The 24,959-nt window shown below is 43.8% G+C and overlaps 1 protein-coding gene across 1 annotated transcript in view; it reads left to right on the top strand.

The window, feature by feature from the left end:
• EFCAB10 (EF-hand calcium binding domain 10) overlaps positions 1-24,959 on the top strand; it is a 71,284-nt gene extending 46,325 nt beyond the window's left edge. The window contains exons 2-5 of the mRNA XM_082254714.1: positions 10,431-10,542; positions 15,328-15,492; positions 22,739-22,820; positions 24,860-24,959. Of these exons, the coding sequence (XP_082110840.1) occupies positions 10,440-10,542; positions 15,328-15,492; positions 22,739-22,820; positions 24,860-24,902 (393 nt within the window). The 5' untranslated portion in view covers positions 10,431-10,439 and the 3' untranslated portion in view covers positions 24,903-24,959. The remainder of the gene's footprint in view (positions 1-10,430; positions 10,543-15,327; positions 15,493-22,738; positions 22,821-24,859) is intronic.

Below are 24,959 nucleotides of genomic sequence, written 5' to 3'. Positions count from 1 at the left end.
ACAAGCAGCTATGTTGGATCTGGGCGACAGGCTGGATATAGATCCAGTGGTCACCCCAGCCGGCCAACGAGCACGTGCAGACCTAAGCTCCGCGCTGGGTCAGCCGCGACATAGTCCTACTGGACGGGGACTGGCTCTGCGAGTTAAACGTCTTGCCAGGTCGCATACGAGCGGATCTAGGCCCCAGTCGCAGCATTCCCATTTGGCCGACAGCCCCCCACTTCGCCTGAGAGGGGTTCTGTCAGGAGATGGCGCCCGCCTGTTCCTGGTACGGTGAGTAAATGGCGGGTTTTGGGGTGGACGTGGGCCCCTCCCTAGGATGTTTGGACCCTCACAATCCCGGTTTCCCCTCTGTCATGTCACGCACCCCCCACCTACCTGCCCCCTCCTCACTACTGGGGCTATTGGGACATTTGTAAGTACTCCCGGGGCTGTGTCCATGCTTCAGGCCGCAGGTAGGGGCGACGGACGACCGATCTTGTGAGGGGGGGGGGGGTTTCTACCTGTCACTCCGAGGCCCATCTTCCAGTCGATCCCGTCCAAGAGGCTGGGGGGTCCCCATGAGGGTCCTCAGTAGTAGTACACCCGGCACCATTTTGCGGTGGTTTTCTGAGAGGAATCACTGAATGGGAGTTCCTGGAGCTGTTTTTCTGGGTGGAGCCCTTCCCTATACCCTAGTGCTGATCTTCAGATCTTTCTTTTTGGATCTAGATCGCTGCGGACATGTGCTGTGCAGACGTTCTGGGCCTCCTGGTCCATCTTTGTTGTAGGGTGGTGGGTCTGGGGGGGGGGGGTCTCAAGTGCGCTCTGCCTGACTTCTTGGGGGCGCTGTAGCGCGGTGGGACGTTTAAAAAAAAAAATTGCTGATGGGTTCCCCTGGTGCAACATGGACCTGTCCCCACCTGACTCCCTTAAGGAGGCCACAGGGCCCTCCAGATCCCAGATGTCAATAGATGCACTTTTGGCAGTCCTGGAATCGTTTGTGTCCCGGGTGGAGGTGGCCTTTAAAGGCCGAAGTGCTAAAAAACCCCTTCTGCCTACCCGTGCGTCATCTGATGTCTCAGATTCTGAGTCTGACTCAGCCACCGCAAACGCGGGTCTCCCTGCCGGGTCTAATACCTCACACCCTGTCTCCTCTGACAGTGAGGATGACATTTCTACCTCCGCAGCCGCACAAGAAAAGCGCTGGTGGACGCACTGGTTGTATCTGTGCATGAGACCTTAAATATAGAGGACACAGCTATGACTGCGACTAAGGCGCAGTTTACGTTTGGCACTCACAGGCCACCCAGAGCGGCAAAGATTTTTTCCTTTCCTGCGTTTTTTGACAACATGCTCAAAAAAGTATGGGAGCGCCCAAAGCGTTCCCCTGGGGTGCCTAAGCGGATTGCTAGACGCTATCCCTTTGAGGAGTCCCTTATAAAGAAGTGGACTGTGCCACCTACGGTGCACCCTTCGGTCTCAAGACTGAAAAAAGCTACCATGATGCCAGTGGAGGATTCCCCATCCTTTAAGGATCCGGCGGATAGAAAGGCGGAGTATGTGGCCCGCAATATGTACTCTCTGGTGGGGTCTGCTTACGGTTTCCCTGGTCTCGCAAACGTTGACTGAATGGGCTAAGTTACTATGCTGTGACCTGGAGGGGAAACCTCTTCCTCCTGCCTTCGAGCAGCTATATGACCAGCTGGTGCAGGGGCTGCAATTTGTTTGCGATGCCACGCTGCATACTGCTCCCATATTGGGATGACTGTCGGTTTCGGCAGTGCTCCTCCGGCATATACTTTGGCTAACATGCTGGTCTGCGGATCAAACATCAAAGAAAGCCTTGACTGCTCTACCTTTTCAAGGAGAACGCCTGTTTGGGGCTACCCTGGATTACATTATCAAAGGTCTCACAGGGGGTAAGAGTACCTTTCTCCCACAGGCTAACAAGGCTAAGGACCCTTGCTGCAGACAGGGTCCCTCCTTTTCAGCACACAAGAACTTTTTTCGTCCTTCAGAGTCAGTCGATAAGGCAAAGCCCTTCAAGACTCCCTTGGGTGGTTCCAAGCAACCCTGGTCTGGCAAACAATAATCTAGTTTCTCCAGGCCCGAGGACAAGGCCACTTCGGCCTGAAGGTGCGCCCTCACCCGTATCTGGGGTGGGGGGGATCATCTTTGCCAGTTCCTGGACCTGTGGCTATCCCGGATGCAAGACAAATTAGTTCAAGAGGTCATAAGGTCCGGTTACAAGATCATGTTTCGATCCGTCCCGCCGGTGAGGTTTTTCCCTTCCAATGTGCGACTGTCCCCAGGAACGCTTACAGGCTCTCTTTGGGGCAGCACAGGACCTGGTATAAAAGGGAGTAATAGTTCTGGTTCCCTGTGCGGAACGTTTTCAGGGCTTTTATTCAAACCTGTTTACAGTCCCCAGGAAGGAAGGCAAGGTGTGCCCAATCCTGGACCTGAAGGCACTAAATTGCTTTGTGCGAGTTCAAAAATTCAAGATGGAATGGTTTGCTGGCTGGGCTGTGAATGGGGAGTGTTGCTGAATCTGGGGGCAGCCAATTAGGGTTTGCAAGCACCTCTGGAAGGCTACTCTGGGCTCTACAGGCCTGCGTTTGAATTTTTGGTGGCTGCAGTTGCATTATGCTACTAGTGCTAGCCACCTCACCAGCTTGTACTGCTCTGCTGGTGCTCGCCACTTCACCATGAAATACTGCAGTCCTGGTGTCTGAAAGGCCAGGGTGTAGTACCGTGCTGGTGCTTGCCAGATCACCAAAAAGTAGTACAGCGCTAGTACTTGTTGCACCTAAGCATAATTATGTATTTCTAACATTTTAGCAACATAGGGTCAGGTATGCCTGATTTTAGAAGGGACCTCTTTACCATTGTCTGAGCTATCTGTCAGGATGCCGGTGCTTTCTACAGGTTCGCATTCAGAGCCTGACTCTGACAGTGAGGCCTCCCCTTCGCTCTCAACTGTCATGCTAAGAATCCTGTATGCCTCCTCACTATTATACCTTTTTTTTTGGACATTTTGGTCACTAACTTTACAAGGTACCTAGTGATGACTATGAGGAAAAAGAGGTCCTGGCGAGCAATCCGGGACTGCTTGCACGCCAGAAATAAAATTAACTGCTAGTGCTAGCATAGATCAGGCCTGATCTTGACAACACTGCAGTTTTGCAGACAATGTTGTACTAAAACGGCACTTGCGGTGGAGCCTAAATGCAAGTGTTGGTGATTGGGGCTGATCCTGCTAACAGAACTATGCTAGTGTCCCCCAAAAACATACTAACTGTGACCAGGATAAGGATACTAATACTGGCGGTGATAAGCAACTTATAGTGTGACTGTGATAGTGTGGTGGGCAATCACTAACTGCCACTATCTGACGTCGCTAGTGACAATAATAGTGATCAGTGATAATACTGGCACTGGCTGGTGGACAGGGGTGATTAGGAGGGCAATCAAAAGGTTAATTGTGTCCTAATTTTATTCACAGGGCAGGCTGGCTTTCCTCCCTGATTTCTGCTCTGAATGGTTAGTAAAATCAAGGAGCAGAACCAACCAGATTTGGCTTTTGTGTTCACTAACTAAAGGGAGGCTTCTGGAGGACTGAAAGCACCAAGTTGAGGTCCCAAGGCAGTAACGGAGACCGCACTGGAGGAGCCAAGTGCCTAAGTCCCTGAAGAAAAGTACGCACTAGGGAGTGTGTGGCCAAGGGCCCATTGAGAGAAGACCACTAAGGCCGACATCTGGCCCTTGATAGAACTCAAGGCCAATTTCTGCTCAACCCCCCCGTTGAAGAAAGGTCAAGCTCCGAGCCACCTAAAAAGAACGAGGATGAACCCCAAGAAATTCTCACCACACAATGTACGGCTTTCACGTATGATAGTAGATCTTCCTATAAGTAGATATCCTGGATTTTAACAGCGTTGGAATCACAGACTCGGACAAACCTCTGTCCTTCAACAGCCAACCTGTCAAAGCCAGTGACTGTAAAGCAGAATGGAAGATTGGTCCATGGGACAGCAGATACCTCCTGAGAGGAAGCTTCCAAGGATCGTCAGCGACCAGCCGCACCAGATCATCGTACCAAGCATGAGAGGAGGAAAAGCGTAACTCAGACGATACTGACACCACAGGACAACCAGTGCATCTATGGCGTCCGCCAGAGGATCCTGTGTCTGAGCCACAAACCTCTGCACTTTTCTGTTGAGCTGGGATGCCAACAGATCCACCTCCGAAATGCCCCACTGGAGACACAATTGATTAAACACCTCTGGATGAAGGAACCACTTCCCTTGGTCCAACGCCTGCCGCCTGAGGTAATCCGCCTGCCAGTTTTCCACCCCGGGAATGTGTACGTTGGAGAGGGCTGGAACAAACTGTTCTGTCCATCATCGAAAGCCGGCTACCTCCATAGCTGCCAGGACACTTGTTGTGCCCCCCTGGTGATTGACATAAGCCACAGCTGTGCATTGTCTGATTGAATGCACACTGGACATCCCTAAAGATGATCCGTCCAAAGTTCCAGGCACAGTCTGATTGCTCTGAGTTCCAAGACATCGATCGGTAGTCTGGATTTTTCCAGTGTCCAAATCTCCTGAGCAGAATTTTTGCAGAGGACGCCTCCCCAGCTGGACAGGCTGGCATTCCTGGTGACCACTGTCCAATACAAGGGGAGGAAGAATTTGCCCAGCTAAAGCACCGGACACTGAAGCCACCATCTCGGGGACTCTTTCGTTTCCTGGCTCAGCCGGATCTGATTGTCCAGAGACTGTGGAGTCTTGTTCCATTTGGCCAGAACGGAACCGCCTCGAAGGTAGACACCATCAGGCTTAGGACCCGCATGCAAGTCTGGAGGAATGACCCATCTGCTGGACAGCAGGCGACGAAGCGCAACCTGCAGTTTCTGGAGTTAGCCAGAGTGCTCCTTCCTTTGGACAAAGGCCGAGTCCAGAGCCAAACCCAGATAGTCCAGCTTTGTGGACGGAACCAGAGCAGTTTTCTGGAAATTTTGAATCCAGCTGAACTCCCTCAGAGTTCATATGGTGATTTCCAGGTGTTCCATCAGAGTAGTAGGAGACTCTGCTCGCAAAAGGAGGTCGTCCAAGTAGCCCAGTACCACGATCCCCCATTCAGAGTTTGCGACACCAGTGCAATGTTAAATACGGCCTCAGTACCGAACCAGCCAGTGTGTACATATTGCGGGCCACAGCCTCCGCCTTCTTGTCAGCCAGGTCCTTAAAGGCCGAGGACTCTTCAACCGGAATCATGGTTGCTTTGTTTAATCTGGAGACCGAAGGGTCCACCACTGGTGAAACAGTCCACTTTTTAAGAAGGGACTCCTCATAGGTGTACCGCATAGCAAATTGCTTAGAGACCACAAGGGGAAGTTTTGACCGTTCCCACTCTTTAGCAACAATTCTGTGAAAATAGGCGGGGAAAGGAAATACCTTTGCTGCTCTGGATGGCTTGTGAGTGCCAAAGGGAACCGACACCTCCATTGCAGCTTCATCCTCCATTTATAAGGTCTCGTATACAGATATAATCAGTGCATTCACCAGCGCTTTTTCGTTTGTGCGCAGTTTCAGAAGTGGAGGAATCACCCTCACTACCTGAGAACTCAGGGCACGTGGTCGCAGACCCAGCAGAGTGTCTCACGTCCGCAGCGGCTGAATCAGATTCAGGATCTGGGGGGGGACGGATGAGGCAGGGGGCGCTTTTTGCTAGCCCGTCGCCCAAAAACCACCTCCACCTGGGACATAAAGGACTCCAGGACCAATGTCAGTGCATCGATGGATGGTTCGGACTCGGAGGGCCCCGCAGCCTCTGAGAGAGGATCAGGTGGGGAAATATGCTCCTTCCACTAAAACAATATAAAACAACCCTGGTTCCAATCTTATTAAATGCAGCAAAGGGACAATCCCTAGAAAGTGGTGTGAAATATAAAGCCCAAGTCTAAAAGAATGGTGTAGTAGAATTAATTATATCTATAATATGGAGTATATTAGTAGTAGACAAGAGGAATATCCAATGCACATGATTAAAAAATGCTTTCCATGTGCAGCGATCAGGAAGTGAAAAGATCCAGGAGTCAGCACCAGTGGATGAAGAGGGGCTCCCACCAGCAAAACTGCTGCCCACAGGGCTCCACTGTCATGGCCGCCGCTATTTTTAATAGCAAAACACTGCAAAATGGCCACAGGACTACACAAACATGGTCGCCGTGCTTTGAGCACACAGGTGTCAGGATTACTTGATCCGAGGCCGAGATGCTGAGAGGGCTCCCCTTGCGACTCAGTGTGGCACTCCCCTGGAGGTGGTACAGAGGGTGTGGCTCCCAAAGTGGCACGGGTTACCAGCTCTAGGCAGGTAGGTAGATCCAGGAGCAATCCGAGAGCGAACTGGAACAGACTGGAACCACAGCAGGGTAGGAGTCTCCAAGGGCTCTGGAGCAGGCGGGCTACCTTGTGCCGAGGAATAGTCTCTGGAAGTGGAGACAGGAACTGGGCATGGTCTGGGACTGGAGCAGGCAGTGGGAACCGTGGTACAAACCGAGATCATGCTGTAGGAATATTTAATAATAAATATCTCGCGCTCGTACGTCGTCATGTCAGAATATTTATACTGCTCTGAATATAGCAGTGTCTATTTATGGTTAATAAGCAAAGATCTATAAGAAAGGAGAATCTTCACCTATTGCCACAATCAATATGTCGTGAATTCTTTTTAATTGATTAATTTCTTTTTAAAAGCATATACCAATCTTAGTGAGTACAGTCTACAGTATGGAATATATATAAAAATATTTATTCTCAAGACATGTAATCACAATATATGATCAAACAAGAAGTGACACAAAAAAATAACTCTACAGAAAAAATACTAACTTCAAATAATCAATGCAATGTGATTTTTAGCTCAATAATGAAAGTGAAAGTAAAACGAAAGCAAGATTACCATTTCTCCAGGTAAAGCATAAACCATAAATAAATGTTCTATATAAACAGACCACAATTGTCTGCGCAATGCATAGCCGAAAGTCACTTCACTGCAGATGAGTGATAATAAGCCATGCAAAACGGAAGACTTCAAATTGCAAATAATGCACTAAATCTGATATTAATAAAAATGTATAAAAACAAAAATCAGCTTTTTAGAGAAAAATCTACCATGGTTTATACGGCTGGGATTGTAATCTCATTACCCTTAAATATGCAATATAAAACATATAAGGAAGGAATAAACAATTGTTAAATAAAATCAAATAACATAGCAAGATATATTTACCACACTTAAGATGGCCGCTAGCTTCAAATGGTTGTTACCAGAGTCCTAAGATGGATGCCTTTCTTAAGATGGTGGCTTCCCTCCAAGTTTCAGATGAATGATGGAGTATGTCTGGATAAGTCTATAGATGGACGTAGTAGCGTGTGTGATGTAAGTGTAAGGTGTGTTGTCCGTAGTGTAATGTAATGTGTAATGTCATGTGTGTCCTCTCTCATATCTGGGCTGTTCTTTTATATGGTATGAACAAAGGGCTATAAGAATTACCATAAGTTAAACCCAGAGGGATGAAACGTTATTCCTATTGGTTGGGATATTCTATACCTTAACTGGTGAGATCATAGACACACCTCTCCTGATAATTCAATGTTCATATAATAAAATTAAAGGATGATTTCTCTATATGTAAGAGTAATCATAAAACACATATAAACTTTGTCCATACTCCCAGTACATACATAAATGTCCATCTAATCTCCATTAATCTCCATCATTCACTTTAGCAAGTAATGCCATTTCAATATTTATATTTTAATACAATATAATATTTCTATATGGGAATATCTGAATAATCCCAAAACTGCATTTGGTATTTCGTCTATAGAGGGCAGTATCGTACCGTTCATTAGATTTTGTAGTTAAATAATAATTAGAAACATTTACCACTCTTCTTATCTGATGATCTTTGACCTGTTGGCTAGTAAAAGTCCATTAATTATTTGACCATGCCATAGGCTGTCAGACATTTTGTCTGGGATTGTAAGAATTGATGATACCTCTGAACACTTAGACACAAACTTCTCTGAAATTAGGTAATTAGTGACGAGATACATATGTTCTTACACTTAATAATAATGTATTCTAAGTAAGATTACTACTGTAAGAATATAAACCCAAAATGGGATATAACATTCCTAAAAATATATGTATATGCCTTACATAATATAATGATATAATTATGGCTAATATCTTCTCACACATAATAATGTATCTATAAAAACTTATATAGTTCATCTTTAAATGTCGAGTATACTGGGGTATTGTCCATTGTTATATACAGATAAGATTACAAGCTAAACTAGTATGGTGTCTCGCTAATTGTCCGTTATCTGATGAGATGTCAATGTATTACCTTATTTACGATTACATAGATACAAAGACCTCTGTTGAAGTTATAAGACCCTATTGTAAGCTTGTAAGAGACATTTTGTTTAACAAGTACATATATGAACTTCCTTTCACCTTCAAAACAAAATGGAAGCCATGCTGTACTGTTCAGCATCATAAGATATGAATATACATGGCTTTTAAAATCCATTTTTTTTTACCTATTATTATTTCAATCACCCCAAATAATCCAGACAATGCAAAGGAGACAACCAGAATAGCCAAGGTCAGTGGAAGAAGCCAAGGGTTAAACCAGGAGCAGGAGATCAAATGGAGTCAGGAACAAGCCAAGGTCCCAACAGGAAATCCAAACAGAATACAGGAAGCACAGGGAAGCTGAGAGATAATACAGCAATAAGTCTGATCCCTTTGGCCACCTTTTATAGGCCAGCAGAGGGCTGTGTCAATTGAGCAAGGAGTGTCCATTGTTATTACTGGCAAAGTTGCCAGTTCTCCTACGGCCATTTCTCTGACAGGTCAGCAGAGGGCTGTGTCAATTGAGCCAGGAGCGTCCATTGCTATTACTGGCAATGTTGCCTGTTCTCCTACGGCCATTTCCCTGACGGGCCAGCAGAGAGCTGTGTCTCCTACGGCCATATCCCTGACAACAGGTAACAAAAAATGGCAGCACCAGGAGGGATCCCTAGGCCTCAAAAAACAGGACAGGCAGGAGCCCCCACCAGGTATAGCACCTCCTGAAAGCCGGTCGGTGGCAGCGACGGCACACCCCTCCGTCCCCCATCGTCAGCACAGCACCCTACCCCCCACCCTAGGTGGTGGACTAGGCCACCCCACAGCCCCAGCTTCAGTAAAGGGGGGAGGAGATAGGGGGCAATATGTCCCACAGGGACCACCAGACCGATGAGGGAGGTGCCTTATGGGAAGGTGGGGTCCGACCAGCCCATGGAGGGGCCCATGTCCATCTCAAAACCCTCCAGGGGGAGAGGGGGGGACAGTCAGTTACCATAGCAGGCAGGTACTGCTCCAGACAGAATCTTCTCCCCATCTAAATGGGGGGGGGGGGGTATGTGACCTCACGAGGCGTTTAACTCACAGGCCAGCCCCCGTCCAGTGGGGCTATGTCACTGCCGACCTAGGGCAGAGCTGAAGTCTGCGTGCGTTTGCTGGCCAGACTGGGGTGACCACTGGGTCTAGATTTTCCAGTCTGTCGCCCAGTCCAGCAGTTGATTGTACATCTTAAAGGAGAAAAATTTCTATCTAAAAGGAAAAAAATTGCCAGGACCAGAGATCCCAGCAAGGAACTAGGTCCTTATTTCTGACACGGCAGAAAAAGAACAGTACCTAAAGCAGAGAGAGAGAGAGTATACCCCCTGGGACTGCCTATAGGCATAGCCAGACTTATATTCTGCCTATTGTCCTACTCCTGTAGGGTGCAGCATAACCCAATGGTTATGAAGATCAGGAGCTGTGTCCGTCAATGAATAAAAGAGAAATTCGGACCTAATTCGCTCCTGAACCGGTGAACATACAGTCGCCGAACCCCTGCTATGAACTGTGGCTGCAGCATGTGTAAATGGAGCCTTACACAGAAGGCTAAAAAGAGGGAAAACTGAGGAAAAACAGCCCTTGCATCTAAAGCACAGTTGGGAGCTCTGCAATTACCGCGCTGAGTGACATGCACTCATTTGTATATTGTCAGCCCATCTTCATTCAGAAACACACTGATTAATGCTATTACTAGAACTACGCAATTTACTTCTAGAAAATAACTTTTTTTTTGCTCAGTCCGGATCTGAGAAGAAAACATGCCTCTAATTAGTGTTCCTAACGCTAGCCCGGTTACTCAGGTGTTAAGTGGCGGTATATCATTAGGTAAAAATGAGCCTTTGGTCTCCTAGAAAATGGCGCCTTTAGTCAGCCGTAGCAAAACAAAACATTGACAGTTCAGCGCAGACGCGAGGCTCGAACTCTACTTCCGGTGCGATGTGATGACGTCACCCGTCTCCTAGTAACCACAAACGCTAAGCGGAGTCATGGCGGCCAGCAGGGTGTTGGAAGCTGAAGAATATCTGCGAGAACACAAGATCACAGATCTGGTGAATAATCTGACCAGCCTGCTGCTTTATCAACAGCCAGGTAATAAGTCATTTCCCCCGGTCTCCACACGGCAATGACCGTTCGTGTTACAGCTGAACTCCACACTGATACAGGGGAAAATACCTTGGCCTCTGCTGTTTTTGGGCTCGTTCTCGTTCACGATCGCAGCTGTGGGGCAGTAAAGTTCATTTGTTGAGCTGCACTTTTGCTGCCCCCTCATTTGCCACCTTCTTTAGCTGCAGAGACAGCGGCCAGTCATGTACATGTACCACGCTTGTGATTCGAGGCTGCAGCAGGAACTGTAGATCCCCTGACACTTTCATCAGGCGTAGCCCCCACTGAATGTGATTTATTCAAGGGAATAGCCCAGCAAGAGTGATCAAGGGGTTTAAGCAGGCTGCGAGGGGTACATTGCCTCCTTACCCATTGTCAAATGCTCTCTGAAGAGCGATCTGAACACGGATTGCTCTTCTGCGACCAATGTTCATGTGAACAAGCCCTGCGTTCCCTCATTAACCATTGTATTAGCTGCAAGTAAAATCCATTTTTAAATGACTGTGGTAGGCTATTTGCATGTAAACACTCCTTATATAACTGTAAGAATCTCAGTGTTAAATCCTCAGCATAGTGCGTGTAACATTCTGCTGGGCACACATCAGATCCTGGAGACTATTATTGGGGAAGGATCCTATCGCTGACAGAACCTCCTCCGCGGTTCTTTCTACAGTGAAATCATTGGACAGCGTAGTCTCAATGGACTTTAAGGTGACACTGTCATTGGAGAAAATAAAGAGAAGAGGTATTATACCTACCTCCTCTGAGTCTGTGTTGCCTCTCCTGTAGGGCTACAGTCCCGTTTGAATCTGCAGTATTTGACACACAGATATATTATCCAATGGTTGTCACCACACACAAATCAGGAATAGAAAATGGACCCGGATGGACCGCAAAGATTGTAGTGCATATAAACCAAAAGAGAGAGTGCCACTCTCTCTTCATTTATATATATGTACACATATACATACACTCACAAGCCACTTTATTAGGTATACCTGTTCAATTGCTTGGTAACGCAAATTGCTAATTAGCCAATCACATGGCAGGAACTCAGTGCTCTAGATGTGGTGAAGATGACTTACTGAAGTTCTAACCAAGCATCAGGATAGGGTAAGAAAAGGACTTTGAACATGACACGGTTGTTGGTGCCAGACAGGCTGGTCTGAGTATTTCAAAAAAACCTGATCGGCTGGGATTTTCGTGCACAACCATCTCTAGGGTTTACAGAGACTGGTCCAAAAAAGAGATCATATCCAGTGAGCGGCAGTTGTCTGGAGGAAAATGCATTGTTGATGTCAGAGGAGAATGGGCAGACTGGTTTGAGATGATAGAAAGGCAACAGTAACTCAAATAACCATTCGCTACAACCAAGGTATGCAGAATACCATCTCTGAACGCACAACACATCAAACCTTGAAGCAGATGGTCTACAGCAGCAGAAGACTACGCCGCTCCTGTCAGCTGAGAACAGGAAACGGAGGCTTCAATTCGCACAGGCTCACCAAAATTGGACAATAGAACATGGGAAAAACATTGCCTGGTCTGATGAGTTTTCAGCTACGACATTCAGGTGGTAGGGTCAGAATTTGGTGTAAACAACATGAAAGCATTGATCCGTCCTGCCTTGTATCAACGTTTCAGGCTGGTGGTGGTGTTATGGTGTGGGCAATATTTTTTTTTGGCACACTTTGGGCCCCTTAGTACCAATTGAGCATCGTTTAAACGCCACAGACTACCTGAGTATTGTTGCTGACCATGTCCATCCCTTTATGGCTATAGTAGTGTATCCATCTTCTGATGGCTCCTTCCAGCAGGATAATGCACCATGTCACAAAGCTCAAATCATCTCACCACTGGTTTCTTGAACAGAACAATGAGTTTACTGTACTCCAATGGCCTCCACAGTCACCACATCTCAATCCAATAGAGCACCTTTGGGATGTGGCGGGAGATTTGCATCATAGATGTGCAGCTGACAAATCTTCAGCAACTGCGTGATGCTATCATGTCAATATGGACCAAAATCTCTGAGGAATGTTTCCAACACCTTGCTGAATCTATGCCATTAAGAATTAAGGGGTCCAACCCGGCACTAGCCAAGTGTGCCTAATAAAGTGGTCGGTGAGTGTATATTTTTATTTAAACACTCCACCCTCTGTTCCCTCTTCGGGCCAGTCTCGTGAAGTGGCTGTGGTTGGTTCTTCCTCACATGCTGACGTGTGAGCCCTAGCTGTGTGATGACATGGCTTCAGGGGGTGTTCATGAAAGCCATGGCCAATGGGAAGTGACTTAAATGACACAGGCCACCACTGTACACAGACGACAAGTGGTGCTGGGCCTTGAAGCAGTAATCTGTTGGGGACTTTGCCGGGAATATGGTAAGTTTTACAGCGAGAACTGTTTTTTTTTTTTTTTTTTTTTGTATTTAAAGGGCTCATTCACATGCGCACAGAGGCCCATAGAGCATGAAGAGCTGCTGGTAGACAGCCTGTGTTAGTCAATGGAGATGCAGCGACAGTACAGACTCACCTGCAGATCCTTGTTTGTCAGGCGTGGAGGGATTGTTGCATGGCCCTAAATGCACACTTTTTGTGTTTAGGGCCACGCTCCCATCCCTGCGTATCTGCCAAGCTGTGATGTGTGGGTGAGTACGGAGAGAGCCACCGTGTCTCCATTTACTAACACTGGCTGCCTGCACACAGCTCCATGTTATTCGGGACGCATAAACAAACAGGTCTATATGCTGTATGGATCTCTGCACTTGTGTGATTAGCCCCTAATACGGGACATAAGCATTTTATATTAGCGTATAAAAAAAGCACAGCCAGAGTTTAACTTTAACATAGTGATCAGCGTAAAAGAGAGCGTATCTCTTGTCTGGCAGTGACAGGTGCTTGCATACAGCTGCCTGTGCAAATCAATGACAGGCTGTGGCTGTTCATTAGTAACCGCAAATCAGAGGTTAACCACTTTACCCCCGGAGGATTTTGCTGTCTTACGTCCAGGCCACTTTTTGCGATTCGGCGCTGTGCGAATTTAACTGACAATTGCGCGGTCGTGCGACGCCATACCCAAACAAAATGTACGTCCTTTTTTTCCCACAAATAGAGCTTTCTTTTGGTGGTATTTGATCACCTGTGCGATTTTTACTTTTTGCGCTATAAACAAAAAAAGAGCGTTTATTTTGAAAAAATAACAATATTTTTAACATGTTTTTATATGAAATTCCCCCCAAAAAATATGTAAAAATCAAATTTTTTTTAAATTTTTGGCCAATTTGTTTTCTGCTACCTATGTTTGGTAAAAAAAATCACAATAAGCGTATTTTGATTGGTTTGCGCAAAAGTTATTGCGTTTACTAACTAAGGGAAAGATTTCTGTCATTTTTGGTGTTTTTTTTTTTTTAAAGAGTAATGGCGGCGATCTGCAATTTTTTTTGCGGGACTGCGACATTGCGGCGGACAGATCGGACCCTTGACTGACATTTTTGACACTTTTGGGGATACCAGTGACATTACTACAGTAATCAGTGCTATATATATGCACTGTTACTGTAAAAATGACACTGGCAGGGAAGGGGTTAATTTTATTGGAGAGGGAGGGGTTAATGTATGCCTGGTGCTTACTGACGTGTGGGGGGGGGGGAGGTGACTGAGTGAGTTAGGGACAGATCGGATGTTCAGCTATGCTGAACACTCCGATCTGTCACTCCCTGTCACTTAGGAGATCTGCCCGCTCTGTTTACACAGGCGGGCGGATCTCCAAACTAGATTCCCCGATGATCGGGGAAGAGTGGCGGCGATCGCCGCCGCTCCTCCCCTGGCCCGACTCCCGCTGTGAATGAAAACAGCGGGAGCGCCGCCTACAGGGGGAGGAGTCCAGCGACGTAGGTCTACGTCGCTGGACGATAACGAGCCACTGTGCCGCAGTAGAGGCACAGTGAGCGGTCGTAAAGTGGTTAAGGGTTCTAGCCCTTCACTCTATAGATAAAGTAATAATAATTTTGCAATGTTTACTCAATTATCTTGAAAAAAATGAATTATTAACGCTTTGCGCAGCTGTACAGCGTGCAGAGCATGCGTAATTACTCTCCCAGGACACACAGTTGCCCACTGAGATGTGTAAATCATCTGCATGCCAATGTACCTGTGCTCTAAATACACACTGTGTGCATTCAGAGCATATGTCCATGCATGTGTGGGTGCTTTACACAACCTCCAGCACACAATAGCATACAGCCACATAATGGCGGCTGTACGCAGCAGCTGCAGGTTCCGGGAGTAATTATGCAGGCCCTGTACGCCAGTGGTCCTCAACCCTGGCCTACAGGGCCCACTAACAGGCCAGGTTTGCAAGATAACTGAAATACATCCCAGGTGATATAATTTGCTGCTCAGTGATTGCAGTATTCTAGTCTGCATCTCCCCAAGGTAATACTTAAAATCTGGCCTGTTAGTGGGCCCTGAGGACCAGAGTTGAGGACCACTGCTGTACGCTATACAGCCATGTGCCTGTAGCCTAAAACGAACATCCAATCACATAAAAGAATAAGGACCTTGAGAAAAGGGCAATTAAGGCAGTTAAATGCAAATCAAATGAAATATGGAAAACGGTTGTGTTCCTATGCCAGGAGAATATAATTACCCCCTATACATTAAAAGTAATATAGTAGGAGAAAACAGATGGAGTAGAATGACAATGTCGTATGTCAGTGTACAATGGAGGGAAATATATCTATTTTGCCTGACTTTGGAAATCTGTTTGTAGAACGACCCCGAGAGTTTCTCATCTCTCAACTGGAAAAACTGAAGCTTGCTAGGCTTGCAGATTTGGAATATCCCTGTCTTTTTGATGAATCTAATGTGGAATCAGTTTTTGGAATCCTGGACCCTGCTGGACAAGGTTACATAACAGGGACGCAGTACACTGAAGGTAAGAAACAAGGCACGCTTCAGTTGATGCCTAAACTCAACTTATTTTATATACTGCCATGTTTCATTATCATTATCTTATCTTTACTTGTTTTACTTCCAGAAATCTCCTCTCTATGTTAACCTGTTGATGTCACACGTACGTGCAGCATATTTCATGCTTCCCTATACATGCACACTTGTGTTTGTGCTGGGAGGACCGGCTACTGAACACACGAACACTGATTTGCTAACACAGTGATCACTAGCTGTAGACCAGGTTACAGCTTAAATATGTGAAAAATACCCGTGCTTCTATAAATAATCACCACCCTGATTTACCATAAAAAATATGCAATAAAAATTAAAAATCAAATAATATAAATATTAAAATAAAAGTCCATTAGTGAATAAAGTTGTGACATCCATAAACCAATCCCAGACGTGATTTGGTGTCCTCAGTGGGTAAAGGAAAGGATCTCTCCACCTGCATACAGCCACACCGTACACTCACCAGATCAAGTTGACCCTTATTACAGAGTCACATAGCACATAGAAGGAATCTAGAAACCCACAATTGGGAATCCAAACAATACGGTCATCCATTGAAATGCCACTAATAATTATTACTCCAGAGTTGCCATAGAAAAGCAGAGAGGGAGAGACCCTCTCATGGTGTAGTATTAAAATAAATTTTTTTAGAAACAAGTAATATTGCACTTACATTTCAGAAGATTAAGGTCAGCATGTAAATAAATAGAAACGGCACTTTGCGCTCCACCTGTGTTCCAGCCGACCGGAAGTGACGTATCTTGATCACACCCAACGTCGTTTCGTCAGACCGCGTCTGAGATCATCAGGGTACAGCTTGTTTCATAAGCTCCTCCAATGGCTGCTCTAAAGTCACACTTGTGACTGCATTATACCTGACCCTGATCACTTCATAAAAGCTAGGTTCACATTTTATAAAAAAATAAATGCATTTTTTTTTTTCTGGTTAAATGTGCATTTATTATATTTTTTAAACCGGAGCCTGCAAAGTATTGCACCCACGATCATCAGATTGCAGGCTCCTGGACAATCCCTCTCCAGCTTTTAGCCCCTTACCTCAGTGCAAGCTGTCAGCTTGTATGCTGGAGGAAGTGTGAATGGACTGCAAAAGTGCTGATCCGCACATTTGTGGCCCATTCAAACTACAAGTCCATCTGCCATGGTGGCAGTTTCAACCTATGTTTTTCTCATTCACAGATTTGTGTGAATGAATGAAGCAGTTCTGTTAGCGGATCCCAACTGCGCCGTTTTTAAAATATGACAGTGGATGCAGGAAGAGGATTCCCTTCCACTGTCAAGGGGAGGTAAATACAGGTGTAACATGTTCAGAAAGGTGAACTTATTAACCACTTAAGCCCCGGAAGATTTTACCCCCATTCCGACCAGGGGGTATTTTGCGATTCGGCACTGCGTGACTTTAACGGACAATTGCGCGGTCGTGCGACGCTGTACCTAAACGAATTTGGCGTCCTTTTTTTCCCACAAACAGAGCTTTCTTTTGGTGGTATTTGATCACCTGTGCGATTTTTTGATCACGCACTATAAACAAAAAAAGAGCGTCAATTTTGCAAAAATAGCAATATTTTTCACATTTTTTTATATGAAATTCCCCCCCAAAAAAATGTAAAAATCAAAATTTTTTAACATTTTCGGCCAATTTGTTTTATGCTACCTATGTTTGGTAAAAAAAAAATCGCAAAAAGCGTATTTTGATTGGTTTGCGCAAAAGTTATCGCGTTTACTAACAAAGGGAAAGATTTTTGTCATTTTTGTTGTTTTTTTTTTTAACGCGTAATGGCGGCGATCTGCGATTTTTTTTGCGGTACTGCGACATTGCGGCGGACAGATCGGACTCTTGACTGACATTTTTGACACTTTTGGGGTTACCAGTGACATTTCTACAGTAATCAGTGCTATATATATGCACTGTTACTGTAAAAATACACTGGTAGTGAAGGGGTTAACTTTATTTGGAAGGGAGGGGCTGTGTGTGTCCCTAGGGGCGTGCTTTCTACTGTGATTGGCTGTGGCTTGAGCTGTAAGGAAACTGATCAACGGATCTACATAGTAGATCCATGTGATCAGTGTCTTTACAGCGAGGAGAATGACAGGCAGCTTGTTTACACAAGCTGCCTGACATTCTCCCTCTCCCCCGCCGATCGCCGAGTGGCCAGCGGACATCGGGTCCGCTGGTCACACGCGCGGGGGGGTCCGTGACCACGCGGGAGCGCGCCTCCGGGGGCGCGCGCTCGCTCCCTAGACCCTCACAAGCAAGCAACGTAGCCCTACGTTAGTTTGCCTGTGAGGGGCTGACCGCCGACGTAGATAGTCGTGCGGCGGTCGGCAAGTGGTTAATTATGCGTCTTGTTAGAATGGAGATTTCTAGTAATAAATCTGTTTTTGAACTTTGCAAACTGTCACACTTGGATGCCCAGGAATACAGATACACAGGTCTGTAAATATGATGCAGTGACTTTACTGAAGGAGACACAGCCTGATCTCTGACTAATCACTGATTTGCTTTATAAATGGTGCCAATCCTCTCTAGAGGAGAAGCATGTAAGCTAAATAAATAAATAATAAAATAGTTAGCTCAGGTCTTGATCTAGGCTACTATCAGGCTCAGTTTTAGTGCCAGTGTGTTTTAGGTAGGATGCAAAAAATAGAAGAAAAAAAATGTGTATCACACACAGGTACAAACATGCACATATGTGGTACCACCATGAAAGTCACGAGTAGGAGAATTTATCTTTGGGTTTCTTGGTGGTAAGGAAAGGCACATTATGGCAAGAAACAGACATCAAAAAGTTTACAGCTAAAAAGTTTACAGCTAAAGTTTTTAAAGAAGCTGCAAAAATGCCTTCTGGTGTTAGGATTTGTTTTATCTTCTGTTAACAAGGACGTTTTTGAAAGTGTAAATTCTCCTTTGCAGTGCAGAAAACACAGTTTGTCATATACATTGCTATATTCTGATTTATAATACATGGAACTATAGTTCTGTATTCCTTATTTCTTTGTATTTGGTAAAGAATTCACAAAAAATGTTTTTAGTAGGCGATAGCTAGATGGAGTGAGGTTTATCGAACATCATTAAACTGAAGCCCAGGTCTAATTTTTATTGCATAGTTGCTAATAAAAATAATGTGGTCCAGCCTGGACCAAAGTAGGTATTCATTTTTCATAATTTGGTGATCATGGAGGAGGCTTCAGTAACTGTAGTAGTTTCCACTACTACAGTGATAGCAATGATCTTCCAGGTCCTGAGCAGCTACCCTTCTGCATAGTAACCACAAGGGGTAAATTGCTTTATATTGCAGCTATTCATAGAACACCTTTTATTTTTTTACTGAATACAAGGCGCTCTCTGATTGGACGAGGTGGAGATTGTGACGTTGCCTCCTCACCTTGCCAGTAAGATAATGCCTTGTATTCATTAAAAAAACTAAAACTCATTTTGTGCATATCAGCAGGTGCCAAATGAGCAACCCCCTGAGCTTGCTATGCAAAAGTGAAGCCATTCGGCGCAGGGCCTGGAAAATCACTGCTATTGCTGTAGTAATGGCGACTACTACAGTCATTTTAAGTTTGCCTAGTGATTGCTTAGGTATGAGATATGCACACCTACAATGTTCCAAGCTGGACCAATGGAACTGCAATAAGAAAACATACCTAGACATCATTGTCTTTTTGCTGATGACACAAAGATATGTAACAGGGTTGATGTTCCTGGAGGGAAACGCCAAATGGAAAAGGATTTAGGAAAACTAGAAGAATGGTCAGAACTCTGGCAACTGAAATTTAATGTGGATAAGTGCAAGATAATGCACCTGGGGCGTAAAAACCTAAGAGCAGAATATAGAATATTTGACACAGTCCTGACCTCAGTATCTGAGGAAAGGGATTTAGGAGTAATTATTTCAGAAGACTTAAAGGTGGGAAGACAATGTAATAGAGCAGCACGAAATGCCAGCAGAATGCTTGGATGTATAGGGAGAGGTATAAGCAGTAGAAAGAGAGAAGTGCTTATGCCGCTGTACAGAACACTGGTGAGACCTCACTTGGAGTATTGTGCGCAGTACTGGAGGCCATATCTCCAGAAGGATATAGATACTCTAGAGAGAGTTCAGAGAAGAGCTACTAAACTAGTACATGGATTGCAGGAAAAAACTTACCAGGAAAGGTTAAAGGACCTTAACATGTATAGCTTGGAAGAAAGAAGAGACAGAGGGGATATGATAGAAACTTTTAAATACATAAAGGGAATCAACTCGGTAAAGGAGGAGAGCATATTTAAAAGAAGAAAAACTACCACAAGAGGACACAGTTTTAAATTAGAGGGGCAAAGGTTTAAAAGTAATATGAGGAAGTATTACTTTACTGAGAGAGTAGTGGATGCATGGAATAACCTTCCTGCAGAAGTGGTAGCTGCAAATACAGTGAAGGAGTTTAAGCATGCATGGGATAGGCATAAGGCTATCCTTCATATAAGATAGGGCCAGGGACTATTCATAGGATTCAGATATATTGGGCAGACTAGATGGGCCAAATGGTTCTTATCTGCCGACACATTCTATGTTTCTATCAGTTTTATTCATTTTTAGGCACCTTTTACACCATTAGCTGTGGTAACATGTTAGACTCGATGGTGTAATGTTGAGCCATACATTCTGAATAGCATCCAATGTACTTTGTCAGAGGATGTGTGTTGCAGCATGGTAACAAGCTACTGTGCATTGTACTGTACTGTGTTTCAAAAAGTACTACATGCACAAGCATCAGTGTGTTAGGCGGTGTTAATAGGGTGCATACACTACCGTTCAAACCTTTGGGGTCACTTAGAAATGTCCTTATTTTTGAAAGAAAAGCACTGTTTTTTTCAATGAAGACAACATTAATCAGAAATATAGTCTGGATATTGTTATTGTGGTAAATGACTATTCTAGCTGGAAACGGCTGATTTTTAATGGAATATCTACATAGGTGTACAGAGGCCCATTTCTAGCAACCATCACTCCTGTGTTTTAATGCGAGAAATTGCTAAGACACTGAAGATTTCCTGCAACGGTGTGTACTACTCCCCTCAGAGAACAGCACAAATAGAAAGAGAAGTGGGAGGCCCCGGTGCACAATTAAGCAAGAGGACAAGTACATTTGAGTCTCTAGTTTGAGAAATAGACACCTCACAGGTCCTCAACTGGCAGCTTCAATAAACGGTACCCGCAAAACGCCAGTCTCAATGTCCACAGTGAAGAGGCAACTCCGGAATGCTGGCCTTCGAGGCAGAGTGGCAAAGAAAAAGCTATATCTGAGACTGGCCAATAAAAGGAAAAGATTAAGATGGGAAAAAGAACACAGGCATTGGACAGAAGAAGATTGGAAAAAAGTGTTATGGACAGACAAATCCAAGTTTGAGGTGTTTGGATCACACAGAACAACATTTGTGAGACGCAAAACAAGTGAACAGTGCACAGATGCTGGAGGAGTGCCTAACGCCATCTGTCAAGCTGGTGGAGGAATGTAATGGTCTGGGGCTGCATTGGTGTTGGTAAAGTGGAAGATTGGCACAAGGTAAAAGGGATTTTGAATAAGGAAGGCTATCAAGCCATTTTGCAACGCCATGCCATACCCTGTGGACAGGGCTTGATTGGAGCCAATTTCCTCCTACAACAGGACAATGACCCAAAGCACACCTCCAAACTATGCAAGAACTATTTAGGGGAAGACGCAGTCAGCTTGTATTCTGTCTGTCCTGGAGTGACCAGCGCAGTCACCAGATCTCAACCCTATTGAGCTGTTGTGGGAGCAGCTTGACCGTATGGTACGTAAGAGGTGCCCATCAAGCCAATCCAACTTGTGGTGGGAGGTGCTTCAGGAAGCGTGAGGTGAAATTTCTTCAGATTACCTCAACAAATTGACAGCTAGAACGCTAAAGGTCTTCAAGGTTGTATTCGCTGCAAATGGAGCATGCTTTCGATTGAAAGCAAAGTTTGAAGGAAAAAATTATTATTTAAAATAAAAATCATTATTTCTAGCCTCATTAATGTCTTGACTATATTTTCTGTTAATTTTGCAACTCATTTGATGAATAAGTGTGAGTTTTCATGGAAAAGATTAAATTGTCTGGGTGACCCCAAACTTTTGAACGGTAGTGTATATATTTTTGTTTTTGAGTTAATCAGAGATACAGAACATCCATGCTGGAATATTAACAACTGTATTGTGATGCATATGGACTAAAGTAGGTATATTGTAGTGTGTATGAAATAAAGCACTGTGCTTTATTATATAATTTAATGAAGATGGGGAAAAAGTCACAGATCCTATTGTTCATATACTCACAATATAAGCATTATTGTGTGTGCTATTATCTCCTGATGCACAGCGAGAAACCTCAGAAAAATAGAATGATTTTTAAAATCATGTCCAAGTTAGCCATGCTTTAACCCATTCAGTGCTAGAGCCATTTTTTTTAATTAAAATTTTTGCACACATGATATTTTGTTTATTTTAGGCCTTAAAATCACTTAAAACCCCAAAAAAATGACATTGTATGGGCCCCTGTAGAATTAAATGTTGGCAGTTTTTTTTATGTCCCATAATACTAGTGCAACTATTCATCAAAAAAAAAAAAAAAAATGTTAGTTCCCACAACGAACACATTATAATACCCAATGTTTTGTGAATAAAAAAAAAAAAAAAAAAAAAGATTAAGTTGCACTGGGTAAATATATACCAAACCTGCCCAGCCTTAAAATTGTGCATGTCTGTAAAATAGCAAAAACCTACAATACCTAGAATTGTCCCTAGGCAACACTTTAAAAGCGTTTACAGTTCAGCAGTTTAGTTAAAGCATATCTAAATGCAAAAAACAGCTATTTAATTGTATACCCTGTATAATAAAATAATGGCAATTCCAATATTTATGTCACACAACAAATGTGTTACTGTTTATCAAATCTAAATTTTTTTTTTTTTTTTGTAAATGATAAAATATCAGGTTGTATCAAGTGAATAGATACCAAACCCAAAATTGTCCATAGGCAACACACAAAAATCTTTTTACGAGTTATCATTTTAGAGTCAACAGTGAAATTATGTCCCCAGAATTATTGCGGACACTTCAGTATGCACAGCAAAACCAAATCTTTGTGGCATTTTCTTCATTTTTGCTTCAAAGCTTTTCCTACTTTAAATTTTTTCTTGTTTTGTACCTGCAGCTTTAAAAACCTTGGGCATAGACATTAGCAACTTACCTACACCTCCGGAGAAAATAACACTGGAAGTCTTTAAACATGACGTGTAAGTGTGTACACAATTTTTTATATTTTGATATAATATATTTCTATATTTTAAATAAATCTTTATTATTTTTCGGCAATAACATGGTAAGAAGGGATTTCTGCCCGTCACAGGCTGTGTCAAGCCCTTCCAACCTGTGTTTTAGAATAAGAGGGAGGCAAAGCCTCCATCAATCTACATGTAATATCCAACCCCAATGTGTTTAGCTGGTTAGAGGACATGGAGGAGGAGAGAGGGAGTGGGGCTGTCATTTACCACTGTGTATACACCCACGTGTGACACTATAGTCACATGGGTTGCTCAGTATAGAAACTCACTGAAAACTGAGCATGTTCACTAGCTGCCTACACTGCTCTGCAAAATCCCCAACTGCAGTAGGGACCTGAACATCAGAATCAACCAGGTTTTTTGCAGAATACAGAAAACTAATCCCATAGTGACTGAGTGAGTATGAACAGCATTTGATAGTGTTTCATGATACTTTAACATTTTCAGCCCCAGAAGGTTTACCCCCCTTTCTGGCCAGGCCATTTTTTGCGATACAGGACTGCGTTATTTTAACTGACAATTGCATGGTTATGCGACACTGTACCCAAATAAAATTTATGTCCTTTTTTCCCCACAGATAGCTTTCTTTTGGTCAGATTTGATTACCTCTGCAGTTTTTATTTTTTGCGCTGTAAACAAAAAAGCCCATCAATTTAAAAAAAATCAACAATATTTTTTTTACTATAGGCTATAAAACATATCCAATAAAAAAAAAAATTTAAAAAATCTAATTTCTTCATCAATTTAGGCCAGTTTGTATTCTGCTACATATCTTTGGTAAAAAAAATCCCAATAAGCGTAAATATTGATTGGTTTGCGCAAAAGTTATAGTGTCTAAAAACTATGGGATATTTTTATGGAATTTTTTAAATATTTTTTTTTCAACTAGTAACGGCGGCGATCAGCAATTTTTAGCGGGACTGCGGCATTATGATGGACAAATCGGACACTAAGTGACACTTTTTGGAGACTAGTGACACTAATACAGTGATCGGTGCTAAAAATATGCACTGTCACTATACTAATGACACTGGCAGGGAAGGGGTTAACATCAGGGGCAATCAAAGGGTTAAATGTGTTCCCTGGGAGTGCTTTTAAAAAGCCTCATACACACAATCAGATTATCGGACAAATTTTCGTCTTTTTTTATTACATGCTAGTCTCATATGGAAAGTGAAGAGGTTACTTTCATACGGAAATTCTCATATGACAGAATTTAACTTCAGAAGTGATGTCATGTGTTGAATTGTTTTGTATGTATTCTTTCGTTTCCGAATGCGTAGTCTTGCTCTTATGATTTTTTTTTTTTTGGATGAAAACTGTATAATAAAAATTTTATAGCCTGCACATCCAGTTTTTGTCGTCCGAAAATTTGTAATCGGCTGTCAATAGTACTATACTAACCATCTGAAAATCAGCAGATTGTTTGCTGAACGAAATTTTACTTCCGATCTTCTTATCGTGTGTACGGGCCTTTACTGTTTGTGGGATGCTTTGACTAGGGGACGACAGAGATCTGTGTTCCTGCTTAGCAGAAACACAAGATCTCCATCTTCCCCTCTCACAGACCGCCAGACCCGCTGATTGGTTCCTGAGAGCCCCAGACCCATTGCACGTAATCGCGTACCCTTACTGCTGCAGTATATCTGCATGGGGCGGTCCATAGGGGTTAAGGTTGTGGGAAGGTTATGTGTTAATAAGGAGTAAAAGGGGACAAAAATAAATGACAGCAACAGCAAGTACAGTTGTTTTCATTTTCACCTTCTGGATGAACTTTACTGAACTGATAACGCCAAACACCAGAAGGACTGTTATTAATATATTGCCAGAAGATGCGATTCTCTGGTCTGCTAGCTGTCTTGTAGATATTTCACCAGAGGGGACACCATGTAAGAGTCGTGTGGCTGACATATGCATTTTATTAGGTGGATTGCATTGTAATGAGAGATACAAGTTGTAGCATCTAATATGAACTAATCTTTCCCCCACAGGAGAATTCATCTGAAAAAAATGTGTGCAACATTTAAGGCATAGCTCCATTACAGCCCACCACCTGTTCTGAATATATGTTTCTATTTTAATAAAAAGTCA

Source organism: Pelophylax lessonae (assembly GCF_965119305.1).
Source record: "Pelophylax lessonae genome assembly, chromosome: 4".
NCBI classification, from domain to species: domain Eukaryota; kingdom Metazoa; phylum Chordata; class Amphibia; order Anura; family Ranidae; genus Pelophylax; species Pelophylax lessonae.
This window is presented reverse-complemented; position numbering and strand designations above follow the sequence as displayed.